Source organism: Phodopus roborovskii, unplaced genomic scaffold (genome assembly GCF_943737965.1).
Source record: "Phodopus roborovskii unplaced genomic scaffold, PHOROB, whole genome shotgun sequence".
In the NCBI taxonomy this organism is placed as follows: Eukaryota; Metazoa; Chordata; class Mammalia; order Rodentia; family Cricetidae; genus Phodopus; species Phodopus roborovskii.
Window position 1 is genome coordinate 52,954,728 of NW_026126480.1, and position 17,245 is coordinate 52,971,972.

The window sequence follows — 17,245 nt, forward strand, 5'->3', positions numbered from 1 at the left end:
GCCAACAGTGCATTAACCAATAAGAGAAACATATTTACAAAATGACATCCCTCATCAACAATAAAACCGGATTCTGGGCTGGAGAGATGGCTCAGTGATTAGAACACTGGCTGCTCTTACAGAAGACCAAGTTTTGATTCTCAGCCTCCAAATGGAAGTTCATTAACCATCTGTAATTCAGTTCCAGGGGATTCAAAACCCTCTTCCTCCTCTTTGGACACCAGGCATGCATGTGGTGCACAAACATGTATGCAGGCAAAACATCTGTACACAGAAAATAAAAATATTGTTTAATTGGTTCTTTAAAATTTTTTTACTTGGCCAGGTGGCGCAGGCCTTTACTCCCAGCACTTAGGAGACAGAGGTAGGTGGATATCAGTGAGTTTGAGGTCAGCCTGGTCTACAAAGAGAGTTCCAGGACAGCCAGGACTGTTATACAGAGAAACCTTATCTCAAAAACAGAAACAAAAAATTTTATTTGGTAGGGGAAGTGGTTGTGTGAAGCAGTGCTCATGTGGCAATGAAAGGTCATCTTTCAGGAATTGGTTTTCTCCTTTTACTGTGTAGGTTCTGGGGATCAAATACAGGTTGTCAGCTGTGGTGACAAACACTCTCACACACTGAGCCATCTTGTTACTCTTCTAGAGGACCTGAGTTTGGTTCCCAGCATCCACAACTGCTTGTTAACTACAGCTCCAAACTATCCAACATCTTCCAAGGGTACTGTACACACATGACATATAGTAGTGTAATTCTTCCTTTCCAAGCTTAAACATTGTACACAGTATTTGATCATCAGTAAAAGGTCTGTAGACAGAATTCAAGGCTGAAGAAATGACTTAGTGGCTAAGAACATATACTGCTCTTGCAGAGGACCTGAGTTCAATTCCCTGCACCCACATCAAGCATCTCACAACTCTGTATAACTCCATCTTCTAAGGATCTGACACCTCTGACTTTCAAGGGCACCAGAATTTGCACATATACCCACACAGAGGCAAACACATATACATATGTTTAAAAATAACAAATCTTATTGCCAGGGAATGATGGCACACGCTTTTAATCCCAGCACTCAGGAGGCAGAGTCAGGAGGATCTTTGTGAGTCGAAAGCCAGCCTGGTCTACAAAGCTACACAGAGAAACTCTTGTCTCAAAAATAAATAAATTTAAAGTTTTTAAACAAAATGTATTATTTAGGTAATATTTAGCTTATGTTTGATGTAGTTTCATATACCCCATCATGGTACTTGAATGTGGGTCCTTAAGTGCTTCAAACAGCAGAAAGATAGGAAATACATATCAAGAGTCTGGAGATCAAGAGAACAGCTTGGGAGAGCTGGTTCTTTCCTTTCAAACTGTAGGGGCCTGGAAATCAGGCTTGGTGCTGTTCAGTTTCTTACACTGTACGTAAAGAGTTAAAGGTTACAGTAGTCCCTTTCTGGAGTACATAGAACTCCACCTAGATGCCTTTTCCTAAGCTTTCCTAGGGACAAAGGAGGTTAATTCCCTTGTAGTTTACTAAGATTTCTTAGAACGTTACCATTGCATCAGTGGGTTCTTGAGCTGTGCTCAGACAATGATGGTTCTCCGCTTTTGGTAACTGAAAAGGAAATGTTTATGGAGCTAGAGGCTGGCTGTGGGAAGTTTGGGGTACTCCAGTCCTGAGACTGATATGTGGTGGTGGTGGAAGGAAGACAAGAGAGGTCTGTGTGTCTTTCTTACGGTCTGTTGACATGGTCTTTCATATATTTACCTCCCCATTTTGTTTTGTTTTTCATGTTTTGTTTCTGTTAGGAGAGAACATTGAAATTATTCTCTAAGCTATCTGAAGAGAGTGACTAAATGCTCCTGGGTCAGGCTGTCTGTGGGTATGAAGTGGTTGGGAGACTCCAAGAACATGGTGGTGAATGGCAGGAGAAATGGAGGCAAGTTGTCTAATGACCATCAGCAGAATCAATCAAAATTACAGCACTCGGGCAAGGATACCCTGAAGACCGGCAGAAACACCGTTGAGAGGCGGTCCAACAGATGTATGTACACACTTCATCTCACTGTTTTGATTGTGGTGCGACTTTGTTTCCTTCAGCTTCCATGTACCTCTTGTCATCACACTTTGACTTTCCTCTATTGTCATAGTCATTTGTAGAGCCTTTCATTCTCAGAAGTCCATTTTGAGTTTTTTTTTTTTTTTCTTTTTCTTTTTTGGGGGTTATGTATGTGTCTCATTATGTTGCCCAGATTTGACTTAAACTCCTGGGTTCAAATGATCCTCCTGCTTCAGCCTCCCAAGTAGTTGGGACTATAAATACAATAGCAGTTTGATTCTTAGCAGGTATAATATAAAACTTAGACCCAATAGCAGTTTTGATTCTTAGCATTTAAAATGTAAAACCTAAGTTTCATGCTTTATGTAATGTCTGTGATGCTTATTTACTTATACTTGTAGAAAGTTTATCTATTCTGTAGGGGGTGTTGTTTAATGCTACTACTGAAGTTCTTATATTTAAGTATAAATAATGTCTTGCTGTAACTTCCATAACTGCTTCATGGAGCAGGCTGAACCATACACTCACCTCTTTTACATGAGGAGTGGATGGAGAAGGGATGGCCCTTAGGGCACCCTCACAGTCCTTGTCATCTGTTCAGGTTTCATGGACTGCTGAGTTCCAGGAAAACCCTATAAAAAGAAGTTACTTCTGATCCTCTGTGGTTTTTGGTGGGGATGAGGCGGCTTTTTTTGAGAACTGAAGGAATTGTAGGATGGTTCCTGTTTCTTGTCTCCCTCCACAATAAAATACCCTAGGACAAGCCTATGCCTGAGTGGATAGTTACAGGAATATTATTAAGAAGTGTCTGCCCATATTAAGGATGACTCTTTCGATTTCTGCTTTTCCTAACATCAGTCATCCACTATGGAAGTTCCTCAATTGTGTTGGGGCTGGCCTGCTGTTTTCTATAGGTTCAAAAGATGGTGTGAGTTCTGGTGCATTTTCATTTTCTCCTTAGCTTTAACAGTTGATGTTGTTTATTGGGCTCAAGGGCCTTTACTCTTTCCAGATCTGCTCAGATCAATGTTTCTGTGTAAAATTGAGCCTAATTCCTGTTTGAAATTAAGAATGTGAGGGAGCCCAAAACTAACTAGTTCTCTGCATGAACACCAGTTCCCCCTACAACTGTTGTCAGCATTTAGTGGTATTGTTGTGGGCAGAAAACTAGGCATCTTTGAAGCTTCTTAAATAAATTTTCTGGTCTCTTCTTGTGCATTAAAGGTTTTACTAAGGGGTTTTAGTTTAAGTTAAATTGTTGAAAATGCACAATGTGAAGATAGCATCATGCTGAATGTTGTTGAGGTTGAATGGTACAAAGAGAGCCAGTGACAAAGGAGAAGGAGTGCAAAGTGTCATGTCAAAGAAGATAGTTGACCTGACTTAAAACCAGGGCCCAGAACACACAGAGCTAAATGCTGACAGCACTAGAGTGAAAGTGGACAGTGCAGCACTACATCAACCCACTTTCTGCATTGGGCCCAGCAGTAGGAAAAGGGGAAATTTAAACAGCCCTGTAAATCAACTAGACCAGTCAAATATCACCAACAGTGTTATATTCCTTATTCTCAAGTATACATGAAACATTATCCAAGACACATCATATGCCAGGCCATGTAACAAGCATAAGCAAATTTAGGATTGAAGTCTTAAAAATTTCTACCATAGAGTGGAAATTAGAATCAATACAAATTTACTAGTACACCCACATAAATGACTATTGATTCACAGAAGCTATCAAAAAGGAAAGCAAGTTGAGTATGGTGACACATACTTTAATCCCAGCACTTGGCAGGCAGAGGAAAGAGGATCTCTATGAGTTCAAGGCCAACCTGGGAGAAATAAACCCAAATAAACTTTTAACAAGAAGTCACTTAAAATCAGCAGGGTCTACCCACAAAGAAAATCTCATGCCCAGAGTGCTTCATTGATGAGTTCTCTGAAATGTCTCAAGAATTGATACCTGTTCTTGAGAAAGTCTTAGGAACACTTGTAACTCATTTTCTTACCCTGATGCCAAAACTAGGTAGACATCACAAGAAAAGTAATACTAATATTGCTTCTGAATATGAATAGAATTATCTTTCACTAAATACTAGCAAACCAGTTTGATGATGGAATCCAGTTGGTATACCAGTTACCTAGAATCCCATCTCTAAGGTCTTGGGATTTCACTCCCAATCAAGTGCTGGAGAGAGAGAGAGGGAGGGAGAGAGAGAGAGACAGAGACAGAAGTTCTCCTGTAGACAAGTGCAGGAATGCATTCAGATATTCATGCACTGCACATATGTGGAAGCCTGAAATAGATGTGTGTCTTCTTCACACTCTACTTTTTTAAAAAGGTGTGTGTGTAGTTGTGGTTATAGGTGGATATGTAGGCCTTTTGGAAACAGTATTTTTGTTTGTTTATTTTTTGAGACAGAGTTTTTCTGTGTAGCTTTGGAGCCTGTCCTGGAATTCACTTTGTAGACCAGGCTGGCCTTGAACTTACAGAGATCTGCCTGTCTCTGCCTCCCAAGTGCTGGGATTAAAGGTATGCACCTCTAGCCCCCTACTGCCTAGAAACAGAGTATCTTAAGTGAACCTGGAGCTTGCTTTCTTTTGGCTAGTCTTTAACTGTCCAGCAAGCTCCTGAGTCTGTCTTCTGTGTCCCCATCTTCTGATGCTGGGGTTATAAACATACCACACCATTGTACCCAACTTTCACATGGGTTAGGGTTACCCATTGAACCATTTCCTCAGACCATACTTGTATTTGGGGTGTGGGTGTGTGTGTGTGTGTGTGTGTGTGTGTGTGTGTGTGTGTGTGTGTGTGTTGTGTGCATGTGATACACATGTAGAAGCAAGAAGTCTGTTTTATCATTCTTCATCGTTTTTTTAAATTTAACACTTATATAATGTGTATACATATGTACAATGTCATGCATGTGTAATAGTGTACATGTAGAGGTCAGAAGATAACCCAGAAAAGTCAGTTCTCTCCAAAATATAGACACTGGGGACCTAACTCAGTTAATCTGTCAGTTTTGGTGGCAAATACCCATCTTATTTTTTGAGACAGGGCCTCTTACTGAACCTGAAGCTCATTGATTTGGTTGACTAGACTGGCTACCTAAAAATGAGCTCCAGGGATCCTTCTAATTCCATCCTTCAGCCTTAGGGTTACAAATAAGTAATACTGCCCCTGGCTTTTATGTAGATGCTGGAAATCTGAATTTAGATCCTTTGCTTGCCCAGTAGGTACTTTTCTTACTGAGCCATCTCTCTGATCCCTCAAAGTTGGTCTTTGAATGAGCCATCTAAAAATGAAGTTAGTGGTGGCATATGCCTATAATTCTAGCCTTGGGGAGATGTAGGCAGGAAGGTGGAGGCATCCTCAGCTACATAGTGAGTGTGGTACCATTCTGGACTACATGTGATCCTGTGTAACCAAACAAGACAGTGAGCCTTCTTTACCTTTGTCTTCTGCACACACCCAGGGAATCACTTAGAACAAGCACATATTAGACATACTGTCTTACTCTTTCTGAAGAGCAGCTACAGAATGAATTTAGAAAACTGTTTCAATTAATCAGAAATGAAGTACAGGGCTGGAGAGATGGTTCAGCAGTTAAAGTGTTTACTGTTCTTTTAGAGAATTTAAGTTTAGGGTCTAGCACCCTTTTCTGACCAGGGCAGGCTCCCACATGTATGTGGTACACATAAACTCACACAGGCACACATACATATGTATGAAGTACAGAGCTGGACACATGCTTATAATCTTAGCACCTGGCAGGGCGAGACAGGAGGATTGCCTAAGTTTGAAGTCAGTCTGTGCTATGTATCAAGATTAAAGGTGGTGGTGCACACCTTTAATCCAAGCACTTGGGAGAAAGAGGCAGGCAGGTGGATATCTGAGTTCAAGGCCAGCCTGGTCTACAGGGCGAGTTCTAGAATAGTCAGTGATACACAGAGAAACCCTGTCTTGAAAAACAAAACAAAAGGAGAAAGAAGAAGAAAACAAATAAAAATATAGAGATAGAGTTAAGAAAAACCACAGAGGGTGAATATAAATAAATAAATTTAAAAAAACTGAGGATATAACTTTGTGATGGAGTGATTGAGCTATCATGTAGGATGCTCTGGGTTTGGCCTTAAGCGTTACTAACAAACATCTCATTTTCAGTACCATCCAAAAGTAGCAATAAGAATCTACAAAGTATTAAATGTATTCTTGAAAACTGAAAGACATTGTTGAAAAAAAAAAATTGAAGACCTAATAGGTGGACTAATACGTTTCATGTTCATTGATTAGACAACAAATGGCAGTATTCTTCAGGTCTCACAATCTCAACTGGCATGTTTGAAAAAATGACAAATCCTAAAATAAAATTCAAGGAATCCAAAATAGCAAACAGTGTTTGGGGTTGGGGAAAATGAAGTTAGGAGACTATAGTTCTTCTATTTCAAAACTTCGTTAATAGGCTGGAGAGACGGCTCAGCAGTTAAGAGCACTGGCTGCTCTTCCAGAGGTCCTGAGTTCAATTTCCAGCAATCACAAAGTGAACAACCATTTATAATGAGATTTAGTGCCCTCTTCTGGCCTGCATGCATACATTCAGGCAGAACACTGTATACATAATAAATAAATCCTTAAAAAAAAAAAAAAAAAAAAAAAAAAAAAAACTTCCTAACTGCTGCAGTAATCTGCAAAAGGCTAAGCCAGTGTGCATCTATGCTCCTGGAATAGGTTTGAGAACCAGAATAGATCTCACAGTTTTGATCTGTCCACAAAGGTAGGAGAGGGTTTGCTAGGACTAAAGCTCATGGTTTGTAGATAAGTGCCTTCCCACTGTGCTGCATCCCTAGGACTGTTTGTTTGTTTTTTTAAAATAGTCAGGAAAAATACAATGGAGAAGAATCAGAGCTCTGTATCCAGAGTGAAGGGAACCTGGCACACTGTTGTGTAGAAAATTAATAAAAGTCCTGACTTCACATTGGGCAATATTCTTTTAAATAGGACATTAAAAACACAAGGAACAAGAAAATATTCAAAATTACGAACCATATGTTAAAGGAAATATCAAAAAAGTGAAAAGACAACCACAAAGTAGGGAAATTAATTCCAAATCATGTGTCTACATAGGGCTATCTCCAGAACATACAAAGATCTCTTGAACAACAAGGTAAAAGACAAAATCCAATTTTAAAATGGACTAAAGACCTGAGTAGACATGTTGTTCCAGAGATACACAGCAGCCAGTAGATTATTTATTTAGTCAGCACAGAATGCAAATCAAAACTCCAAGGTACCACTTCAGTGCCACCTGGAGAGCAAGAATCAAGATAACAGGCAGTACCTGCTGCTGGCAAGGACTGGGGAGCCTTGGACTCCCCCACTCTGGTGGAAATGTGGTCCCCATTGGGAAGATTTTGTGGACACACAGTATATTTACACAGATTTGTGGCAACGCTATCTATAGGAGTCCCCAAATGGAAACAGCTCAGGTGTGTCTATCAGCTGAAGTGGAGAATAGTTAATTATAAGGACAAAAATACTGATAAGTAGTGTAACATGATGAACTGTGCCAATGGAAGAAGCCAGTCACAGAGGATCACACATACTATGATTCTGCATAGGACATTTTCAGAACAAGCAAATTGAAAGAGACAAAATAGATTAGTTGCTGCAGTCTGAGCAGTTGGGGAGTACAATAAGGCTTCTTTTGGGTCAAGATGGGGTGGTGGTGAGGGAACAATTCTATGAATCTGTTAACCATTGAATTGTTTGTTTCGCCTGGTGAATTGTGTTGAAGATTAATTTTATTTCAACACAACTTTGAGAAAGTGTAGCAGGTTTAGGACTCAGTGCTTATCTTGTATGCATGAAGCCCTATGTTTGACTCAGTCGACAGTTTAGATTGCTTTTGATGTTGTGATTTTTATGTGTATGGGTGTTTTGCCTGAGTGTATGTCCATATATATGCCTGGTGCCTTCGGAAGTCAGATCCTGTGCTCATGATGGTAATGCATACCTTTAATCCCAGCACTCAAGAGGCAGAGGCAGGAAGATCTCTGAGTTTGAGACCAGCCAGGGATACACAGAGAAACCTTGTCCAAAAAAAATAAAAGTAGTCAGATACCCTGGGTTATAGACAGTTGTGAGCTGTTATGAGTGCTGGGAATTGAACCCAGGTTCTCTGGGAGAGTAGCCAGTGCTCTTAATGGCTGAGCCTTCTCTCCACCCTCTTAGATAACTTCACATGCCTACATGCAAATACTTTGATTTCAAACATCATATACCTAGACCTTAGCAAGGACTCATGTGTTTATTTTGTGAAAGAATGGATGGTCAAACCTCCTACTGTGTCCCTTTCTCCATGTGCTGGTTTTCAGAATCTAAATTTACATTAAACTAAGCACTTTGTAAATTATGTGCTGATTCCAGGAGCAGACTGAACACTGTACCCATCAGCCTTCACTAGCACTGATGGTGAAGCTTTGTTCCTATACATACCTTCTCTGCATTGCTTCCCCACTCTGAAATCCAACCACTTACATTATCCCTTTAGTTCTCTCAAGCTGGGCATTGGTGGCACCTGCCTTTAATCCCAGCACTCGGGAGGCAGAAGCTGGCAGATCTCTGTGAGGCCAGCCTGGTCTACAGAGCAAGTTCTAGGACAGGCTCCAAAGCTACACAGAGAATCCCTGCCTCAAAGTAAGTAAGTAAGTAAATAAATAAATAAATAAATAAGCTCTCAAACAGAAGTTGGATAGAAATAAGCCTCTCATTTTCATTCCACTTCTTTCCCTGCTTCTGCACAACTCTTAATTCCAAGCCAGTGTTTTAACCACTGGTCCTCAGTTACCCAAAATGAGGAGATTGATCATTCACCTGCCAAAAAGCAGGAAGCCCAGCTTAATTCCTTCAGACCTGTTGTTTCCTGGGTCCACATTTGTGGCCTTTCTTGATGATACTCAGCAACCCTTTTGCTTCCTTCTCTCCTAGGCCTGTCTGATACTATCAGCTGCCCACCTTCTCTCAATGGTTGGATTTACTTCATCTGGTTTTCTGTTTGCATAAGGGATACTGACTTCTTAATTACTAACAGTGATTGATATAACTCCAGATAATAATGCCAATTTAGATGCAGTGGGGATTTTTAAGCAGATTGAGTAGTTTTCACCAAGTTACATTTCTTTTTTTTTTTTTTTTTTTTGCTTTTCACAGGTCATGGTAACTCGGGATTTGAAGGGCAGAGTCGCTATGTGCCGTCCTCTGGAATGTCCGCTAAGGAACTCTGTGAGAATGACGACTTAGCAACCAGTTTGGTTCTTGATCCCTATTTAGGTTTTCAGACACATAAAATGAATACTAGGTAATTTTAAGTCTTTTTCCTGCATAGAGCCAGTAATGATGTCAAACTTAAGTAAACAGATTATATTCAGAAATATAAATAACAATAAAAGGTAAAGTTCTTTAATACAGAACAGTTTTCTTTGTGCAAGAAAGCAAGTGGAATCTGGAAAGACAATCTCCTTTCCATCGTGCACTGGTGGATCAGTTCATTACTTGCATATTCTACAAGCAAGTAGGAACCTGTTTAGAGTTTGGAGTGGGGGCGCGCGCGCGCGCGCGCGCGTGTGTGTGTGTGTGTGTGTGTGTGTGTGTGTGTGTGTGTGAGAGAGAGAGAGATTGATTGATTGATTGATTGATTGATTGATTGATTGATTGATTGATTGATTGATTGATTCACCACTTTGTGAATACCACACATGCACTACCATGCCCAGATCTGGTTCTTTGACATCTAAGGTCTCTGACTCATTACTCTAGTTCTCTCTCTCCTTGGAAAAGACACACCTTTAATCCCAGCACTTGGGAGGCAGAGGCAGGCGAATCTTTGTGAGTTCAAGGCCAGCCTGGTCTACAGTGCTAGTTCCAGGACAGGCTCCAAAGCAATACAGAAAAACTCTACCTCGGGGGAAAAAAAAAAAGACACTAAGATCATCTTTTGAGTTCTTTCTGTCTTTGCTTCTGTGGCAAAGGGTTTTGGATCTAGTGGAAATGGTGCCACTAGGGATTTAGAGATGAGCCCATTCCAAACTGGGCTCATTCCTTCTTATCTCCATCACACACTGGCTTCTTACAGCCTAATATCCATGACTATCCAGGAAGAAGTAAAAAACCAGGTCAATGAGCTCTGATTGTCAGGGGAGAATCAGACTGGAAGGAAGCCTTGCATACCCTTCCCCCTTGAGAGTTGTCCCTTTCTAGAATTGAAATGGGTCATAGTTTTTCTCACCAGCTCTGTTATATACCTAGAAAGAATGGCAGCACAAAATGTGCCTTTGTAATGCCATGATTCCTGCCACCATGAGTCATTCACTGAACTGAAGTGAAACACTGGAAAGGAGCTACCCTTAGCAAAACTGCACCCTTGTACCAGCCTGGAAGTTCACTTACCCTGCTTTGAGTCCAGTGCTTCTCCTCACGAGATTGCCCTCATTCTCCTGGAAAATGATCCTAATGGGGTTTCAGTCATCCTCTAGTTATATCCCTGGCTCTCTTGTGTCTTTTGAAATACGTAGATTACTTACTTAAGTTGTCTTAAGTTGATAATTTCTTATATGTTGAGTTACAGAGGCATATGAAACGTTTCAGAAAGTTATTCCATTAGAATCAGAACAAAAGTTTTAATGGCTTATGGAAGATTGTTCTGAAGTCCAGGCTCTGTTCCAGAGTATGAAGGATTATACCTGCCACTGACTCCCTAGTAGGAAGTATTGTGATTTCTCTCTGGGCCACTGATGTTCCTCAGCTTATGGATGGAAACTGGGATTCTGTTATCTCTAGCAAGCTTCTGCTCTATATTTATAACCCAGGTTTCCTGAGACTCATTTAAAACTATGTGCTCACAAAAGTTCAGATAGCTAAGGGTGTGGCTCACTGGAGTGTTCACCTATCAAGAGGGGAGTGAAGAGAGAGAAAGAAAGTGGAAGGGAGGGAGAAAATCTCAGTATTGTCACATTTATTGGTGCTCTTGACCTTCTTGTATGGGAGGACTCCTGAGTTAATTGTATTCTGTTCCCATAGAAGTCAGTGCAGCATTTATTCTAGTCTTCTGAGCCAACCTGGGGAAGTGGGCAGGGCTGCTCCACTTCCAACAACATGGCCCCAGGCTTTTTAGGGTTTCCTCACACAGGAGTTTTAGCAGCTCCTTGCAAGTTGTGATGAGGAATGCACAGTCTCTTGTCTCTTTGTCTCTCTCCTCAGCTTGCCTGTGGCTCTTGGGATGGCCTTACTTACACCTACTAAGCAAGACTCTACCACTGGCCTATAATCTTAACTCTATTTCTCTTCTGCCATTTGCCTTCTCTCTTAATCTTTCAGTATGCTTTAAGGAATATGTTTTAAAGCAATGGTAGTTTTATGATTTGATAATTTACAAAGTTAGCTCTGTTTGGAATATATGCTTTGACTTTTCATATGTTGATTTTGGTTTTAAGCCAGAGTCTTACTGTATAGCCAAGGTTGGCCTCTTATTCATAGTTCTCCTGCCTTGGCCTCCTGAATGCTGTGTTAAAGGTGTGCAGCCCCATGCTTGGCTCTTAGTGTCCCAGCATTTACCTACCAATAGGGCAGAGCTATATCATGAGAGCATGGTAAATGGAAAATATAACTTTTCATTTGCTGGGATTGTTTGAATTGCTTCTTGTCAATTATGAAACTTATATTTTCTTTGTAATGGGACACTAGGGCTAGAGAATGACTCAGTGGTTAAGAACCACTGACTGCTCTTTCAGAGGATCCAGGCTCAATTCCCAGTACCCACATGGCAGCTCACTACTGTCTGTAACTCCAGTTTCAGGGGACCCTACACCCATGATAAAACACCAATGAACATGAACTAGAATAAGTTAAAAAAAAAAGTTTTTTTTTTTTTTTATATAGGAGACTAGGGTTGTGGGCAATACCTCTGATTTTTTTTAAAAACGGAAGTTGGGGCCAGATGGTGGCAGTGAATGCCGTTAATCCCAGCTGAGGCAGGCACATCTCTGAGTTTGAGGCCAGGCTGGTCTACAGAGTAAGTTCCAGGACAGCTAGGACTACACAGGTATAGGCCAAAGAATTGATGTTTATGAAGCAAGAATTATTGTCTGGGACTTTTCCTTTGAAGCTTTTCTTAATTTTTTTCCAGTCTAAAATAGCCTTAATGTCTTGGTCTTTCATCATTATAGCTGTGTAGTCTTTATCCTGCTCTGTGTTTGTTTATGAATATCTTCTCCTTGATATACATTTATAAATTACTTTATATATATATATCAGAGTTGGATGTTTTCCATCAGTGGTAAAGTTGTATTATGTGAAGAAAAGATTTTAATAACCTGGCATTGCTATCTGTGGAATATCCCTATAGATTCATAAAATTTTACATATTGAAGTTTTAAAAATTTGTACTACAGTGAATGTTTAGAGATGATGAATACAGATTTCACAAATAGTCTTTACTGTTATTTTGCATTTGTATAGCGCCTTTCCTTCGAGGAGCTCAAGACATATTTCAAAAGCTGACAGTTTTGCTCACAACAACCCTGTAAGGTAGGTAGCTTGCCTTTCAAACAAGCAAGGCACCAGCCTGTGGGTCTGTCCTGAATAATGTGCTGTAATGCCATTTGCCTTATCATTGAAATAGGACTTTTCTTAAAATTATTTATTTTTGTTTTATGTGCATTGGTATTTTGCCTGCATGTATGTCTGCATGAGGGTGTCAGACTCATGGAACTGGAGCTATAGACAGTTATGAGTAGCCATCCTATAGGTGCTAGGAATTGAACCTGGGTCCTCAGGAAGAACAGGCAGTGCTCTTAACCATTGAGCTATCTCTCCAGCCCCCAAAATAGGACTTTTAAAACATTTATTAAAATTTTAAATAGTGTGGTCTTGCTTGGAGGCAGAGCCAGACAGATCTCTGTGAGTTTGAGGAGAGAGAGAGGGAGGGAGGGAGGGAGGGGAGAGGAGAAAAAAGTCTAGTCTTAGAAATTAATAATTTAAACAAATTGAAAAACAAACAACATTGGTGTACCCCTTTAATCCCAGCAATAGAGAGGCAGAGACAGGCAAATCTCTAAATTCAAGACAAGCCAGAGATTTACACAGAATCCAAAAAAGGAAAAAGATAAATGGGTGCTGGGAACAGAAGTCAGACCCTAGGAAGAACAAGGGTCTGAAGTGAGCTGCCATGTCATTGCTGGGAATTGAACCCTGGTCCTCTGGAGGAGCTGCCAGTGCTCTTAACCCCTGAGCCATCTTATCAGCCCCTTGAGGTTTTTTTGTTTTGTTTTTTGGGGTTTTTTTGTTTGTTTGTTTTTCAGATAGGGTTTCTCTATGTCACCCTGGCCTTCCTAGAACTCACTCTGGCCTTGAACTCACAAAGATCCCCCATGCCTCTCCCTCCCAAATGCTGGGATTAAAGGCTTGCACTACCACTGCCCAGCAGCATGTTACATTTTAAGTGAGACAATGATTTTTTTTTTTTTTTAAGATTTATTTATTATGTGTACTGTATTCTGCCTGCGTGTATGCCTGCAGGCCAGAGGAGGGCACCAGATCTCATTACAGGTAGTTGAGCCACTATGTGTGAGGACCTTTGGAAGAGCAGGCAGTGCTCTTAACCACTGAGCCACCTCTGCAGCCCCAAGACAGATTTTTGTTAGTGGGTAACAAGAATCCCGTTTTCTGACAAAGCCAAAAAGTTACCCAATATCAATCCCTGACCTTTACCTGTAAACACAAATGTATACCACATGCAAACAGAGCAAAAGAAAAAGGGAAGATCTTTTCAGGTGATTGCTGTAGTAATTGATGATTTAACTATCAGATTATTGGATTTTTCTTTAAATCTTTGCTGCTATAACAATGCTCACAGTAGTATATCAGTTTCCTTAATATCACTTCAGTTGGATAAGTAGCTCAAGAATTGTGATGTAGGTCTGGAGACGATGGCTCAATGGTTAAAAGTACTGGCTACTCTTGCAGAGTACCGAGATTCAGTTCCTAGCACTCAGAATTGTCTGTACCTCCATTTCCGGGGATCTGACATCCTCTTATGGATTCATACATGTGATACACATGTATGCATGTAGGCCAAACACATAATACACATAAATTAATTTTAAAGAATTGTGATAGATAATTAAACTTGCTATTTTGATTTCTTTCAGATTTCGGCCTATTAAGGGAAGGCAAGAAGAGCTAAAGGAAGTAATTGAACGCTTTAAGAAAGATGAACACTTAGAGAAAGCCTTCAAATGTTTGACTTCAGGTGAATGGGCACGGCATTATTTTCTCAACAAAAACAAAATGCAGGAGAAATTATTCAAGGAACATGTAAGTTAAGTGCATTAATGCTGCTCACCTGTGTCCAGATAAATAGGAACTAGGTGTGGTAGTTGACGCAGGAAGATTGTTACAAATTTGAGGCTGCCTGGGTTACATAGTGAATTTGGGTCAGCTACGCTACAGTGTGAGGCTCTATCCTCCGCTCCCCAAAAAAGCAAAGATTTACGAGTAAACTGAAGCCTGAATATTCGTGAACACCGAGATTTCAAGTCTGATAGTTATGGTGGTGGTGAATTACAGAGCTTCAGGTTGAACAAGGGCCTTGCACATGCTGGGCAAATGCTCTGCCCCTGGACCAGTTCCCAGCCCTTGAGTTAGTTTTTCATCAAAGCACTGAATGTAAAGATCTGTAATTCAGAAGGTGTTGTAGCTGATAATCCAAGAGAAAACGTGCTCATCTAGGAGTAAAATTCGTTATGAACTTATAGAGCAGCAAAGCCAAACCATTAGGTACTCACATGTGTGAATGTTGGAACTGAAAATAATGTGTCACTTCACTACCCAATAGTTTACATGTTGTTGGTGGTATATTTTTATAATTTTGAGAGAATTTAGCAGAATAGGTAATTGTTACCACATTTTTTCCCCTGCTATAGGTCTTTATTTACTTGCGGATGTTTGCGACTGACAGTGGATTTGAAATACTGCCTTGTAATAGATACTCTTCAGAACAAAATGGAGCCAAGATAGTTGCAACGAAAGAGTGGTAATTATTAAATTAGTCAAAACTCAGTGTACTTCTGTTTAAAGATCTCTGAAATTGTTCAGTGAGAGCCAGTGCTTTCCTTGAGGGAAAGTGCAGTGTTCTGACCTGTTGATTCAGGGTTAGTAAAATTAGAAGTCTGAGTGACCTGATTGCATCTCTAAGCCACAGTGTGTTGAGTCTAAATGACTGTTTCATCCTGGACTGCTGAAAGTGGAGGAGGCAGGGTTGGTTACCTGGCTTCCAGGGTCAGTCTATAAGGTTGGGGATGAAGTCTTATAACAACCTGAGGTGGGTTAACAGGTAGAAACACTTGAATTCATTAACCTTAAAAACAGGCATGCATGCCAGCTTAAATAAAAAGTAGTAATGGCCATTTTTAATCCCAGCAGAGACAAGCAAATTTTGTGAATTCAAGGCCAGCTTGGTCTGCATAGTGAGTTCCAAGCCAGCCAAGGGTCTCATACATAGTGAGACCCAGTCTCAAAATAAAGTCAAACCTCAGTAAGAGGCTCAAAAGCGATAGAGAAGAAAGAAAGAAGGTGTGACTCTTTCCTGTTTATAATGCTTATTATTCCCTTACCATATGTCCCAGGAAAAACAGGCAATCCCTCTGACAGGTTTTTTGGGTTTGTTTTGCTTTCCGGTTTTTTTTTTTTTTTTTTTTTTTTTTTTTTTTTTTTGAAACAGGGTTTCTCTGTGCTGACCTGGAACTCACTCCGTATATTAGGCTGGCCTCAAACTTGTGAAGATCCACCCACCTCTGCCTTCCGAGTGTTGGGACTGGGATTACAGGCATGCACCACCACAATCCAGCTCTGACAGTTCTTTATAATATCAATAGCAAAAACTTGAGGAGTCAGGCACCTAAAACTAGAATGTGCAAAGAGCATTTTTCCCAAGTAAGCCCCTGGGGTGGAGTGTACATGAAGGTACACTTCCTCACATTGTGATTGAGCTGCTACTAGATCTTGTGGTTTCTAAGGTCTAGGGCTCAATAACTCACTTTACAATAAAGTAGCCTCTAGCCCCATAGAGTCCTGAAAATATAATCTGTCTCATTGAAGAGATGCTATGTGATAGCCACCCCAGAGTTCATATTGTGTTCTCTTTTTGCATTCATAGTATCTGTAATGACTGCCTGCTGAAATAGTATTTGAGCTATATGTGCTTAAAATACATCATTAGGAAGAATTTCGCCTCTTCTTCCTTGATGTGGCTACTAAGAAGCTTAAGCTTGTAGTTTGGGCTTGCAGAACATTTCTAGTGAGTGGTGTATCCTGCTGGATGATGACAAAGTTCTGGCCCTCGCACCCTACTACTGTGGCAAATGTACAATACTTTGTAGTTGGGTTCTTGCCTCCCATGAGGTGCTGATCCAAGCACTGCGGGGTTTTGAGAATCACAAGTGGCACAGTGCCTGGCCTGGAGGAGTCTCCATTCTCACGTGGGGATAAGGCAGATAAGAAATAGGCCATGGGGTACCAAAGAGAAGAGAGGATGCTCAGGTGGACTCCGAGTCAGTCAGCAAAGTATGTGGAGCCAGGGCTGATCCGTTTCTGCTATTTAGTGGGAAGGCTTATTTTATTAAAAGAAGCCTTATTATAATTACTAGTAATTTTTATCACATATTTTAAATAGGAAACGAAATGACAAAATAGAATTACTGGTGGGTTGTATTGCCGAACTTTCAGAAATTGAGGAGAACATGCTACTTAGACATGGAGAAAACGACTTCAGTGTCATGTATTCCACAAGGAAAAACTGTGCTCAACTCTGGCTCGGTCCTGCTGCATTTATAAATCATGGTAAGCTGCCTTCTGAGGCGTCTGCGCTGTGTGGGCTGACTGCCCACAGCTAGTGTGGCCTGGCCATACTCAGGGGAATTTGGAATGGCCATTGTCTTCAGATATATTAAATATGCCCAGTGTAACTTGAGACCTAAAGTGATGGAAATTGTGAAGTTGTCTGGAAAGCCTTTTCAGATTCTGTAACTTCGTGTTTCAGATCTTATCAGCAGTTAATTGACTTTCTCTTTTGGACATTTTTCAGATTGCAGACCTAACTGTAAGGTAAGCATAACAGAAAACCAAATACCTCAGAGATTTT

General features: G+C 40.5%; 1 protein-coding gene across 5 annotated transcripts in view; it reads left to right on the plus strand.

The window, feature by feature from the left end:
• The window catches only part of Kmt5b (lysine methyltransferase 5B), a 45,007-nt gene that overhangs the window by 14,043 nt on the left and 13,719 nt on the right, over window positions 1-17,245 (plus strand). For 2 of the 5 annotated variants that reach the window (XM_051193518.1, XM_051193519.1), the window contains exons 2-8: window positions 1,798-2,033; window positions 9,262-9,409; window positions 12,565-12,633; window positions 14,256-14,421; window positions 15,030-15,139; window positions 16,778-16,944; window positions 17,189-17,208. In XM_051193518.1, the coding sequence (XP_051049475.1) occupies window positions 1,874-2,033; window positions 9,262-9,409; window positions 12,565-12,633; window positions 14,256-14,421; window positions 15,030-15,139; window positions 16,778-16,944; window positions 17,189-17,208 (840 nt within the window). In that variant the 5' untranslated portion in view covers window positions 1,798-1,873. Of the gene's footprint in view, window positions 1-1,797; window positions 2,034-9,261; window positions 9,410-12,564; window positions 12,634-14,255; window positions 14,422-15,029; window positions 15,140-16,777; window positions 16,945-17,188; window positions 17,209-17,245 lie in introns of those variants that run through there. The other 3 variants (XM_051193521.1, XM_051193522.1, XM_051193523.1) reach the window with 3 other exon arrangements.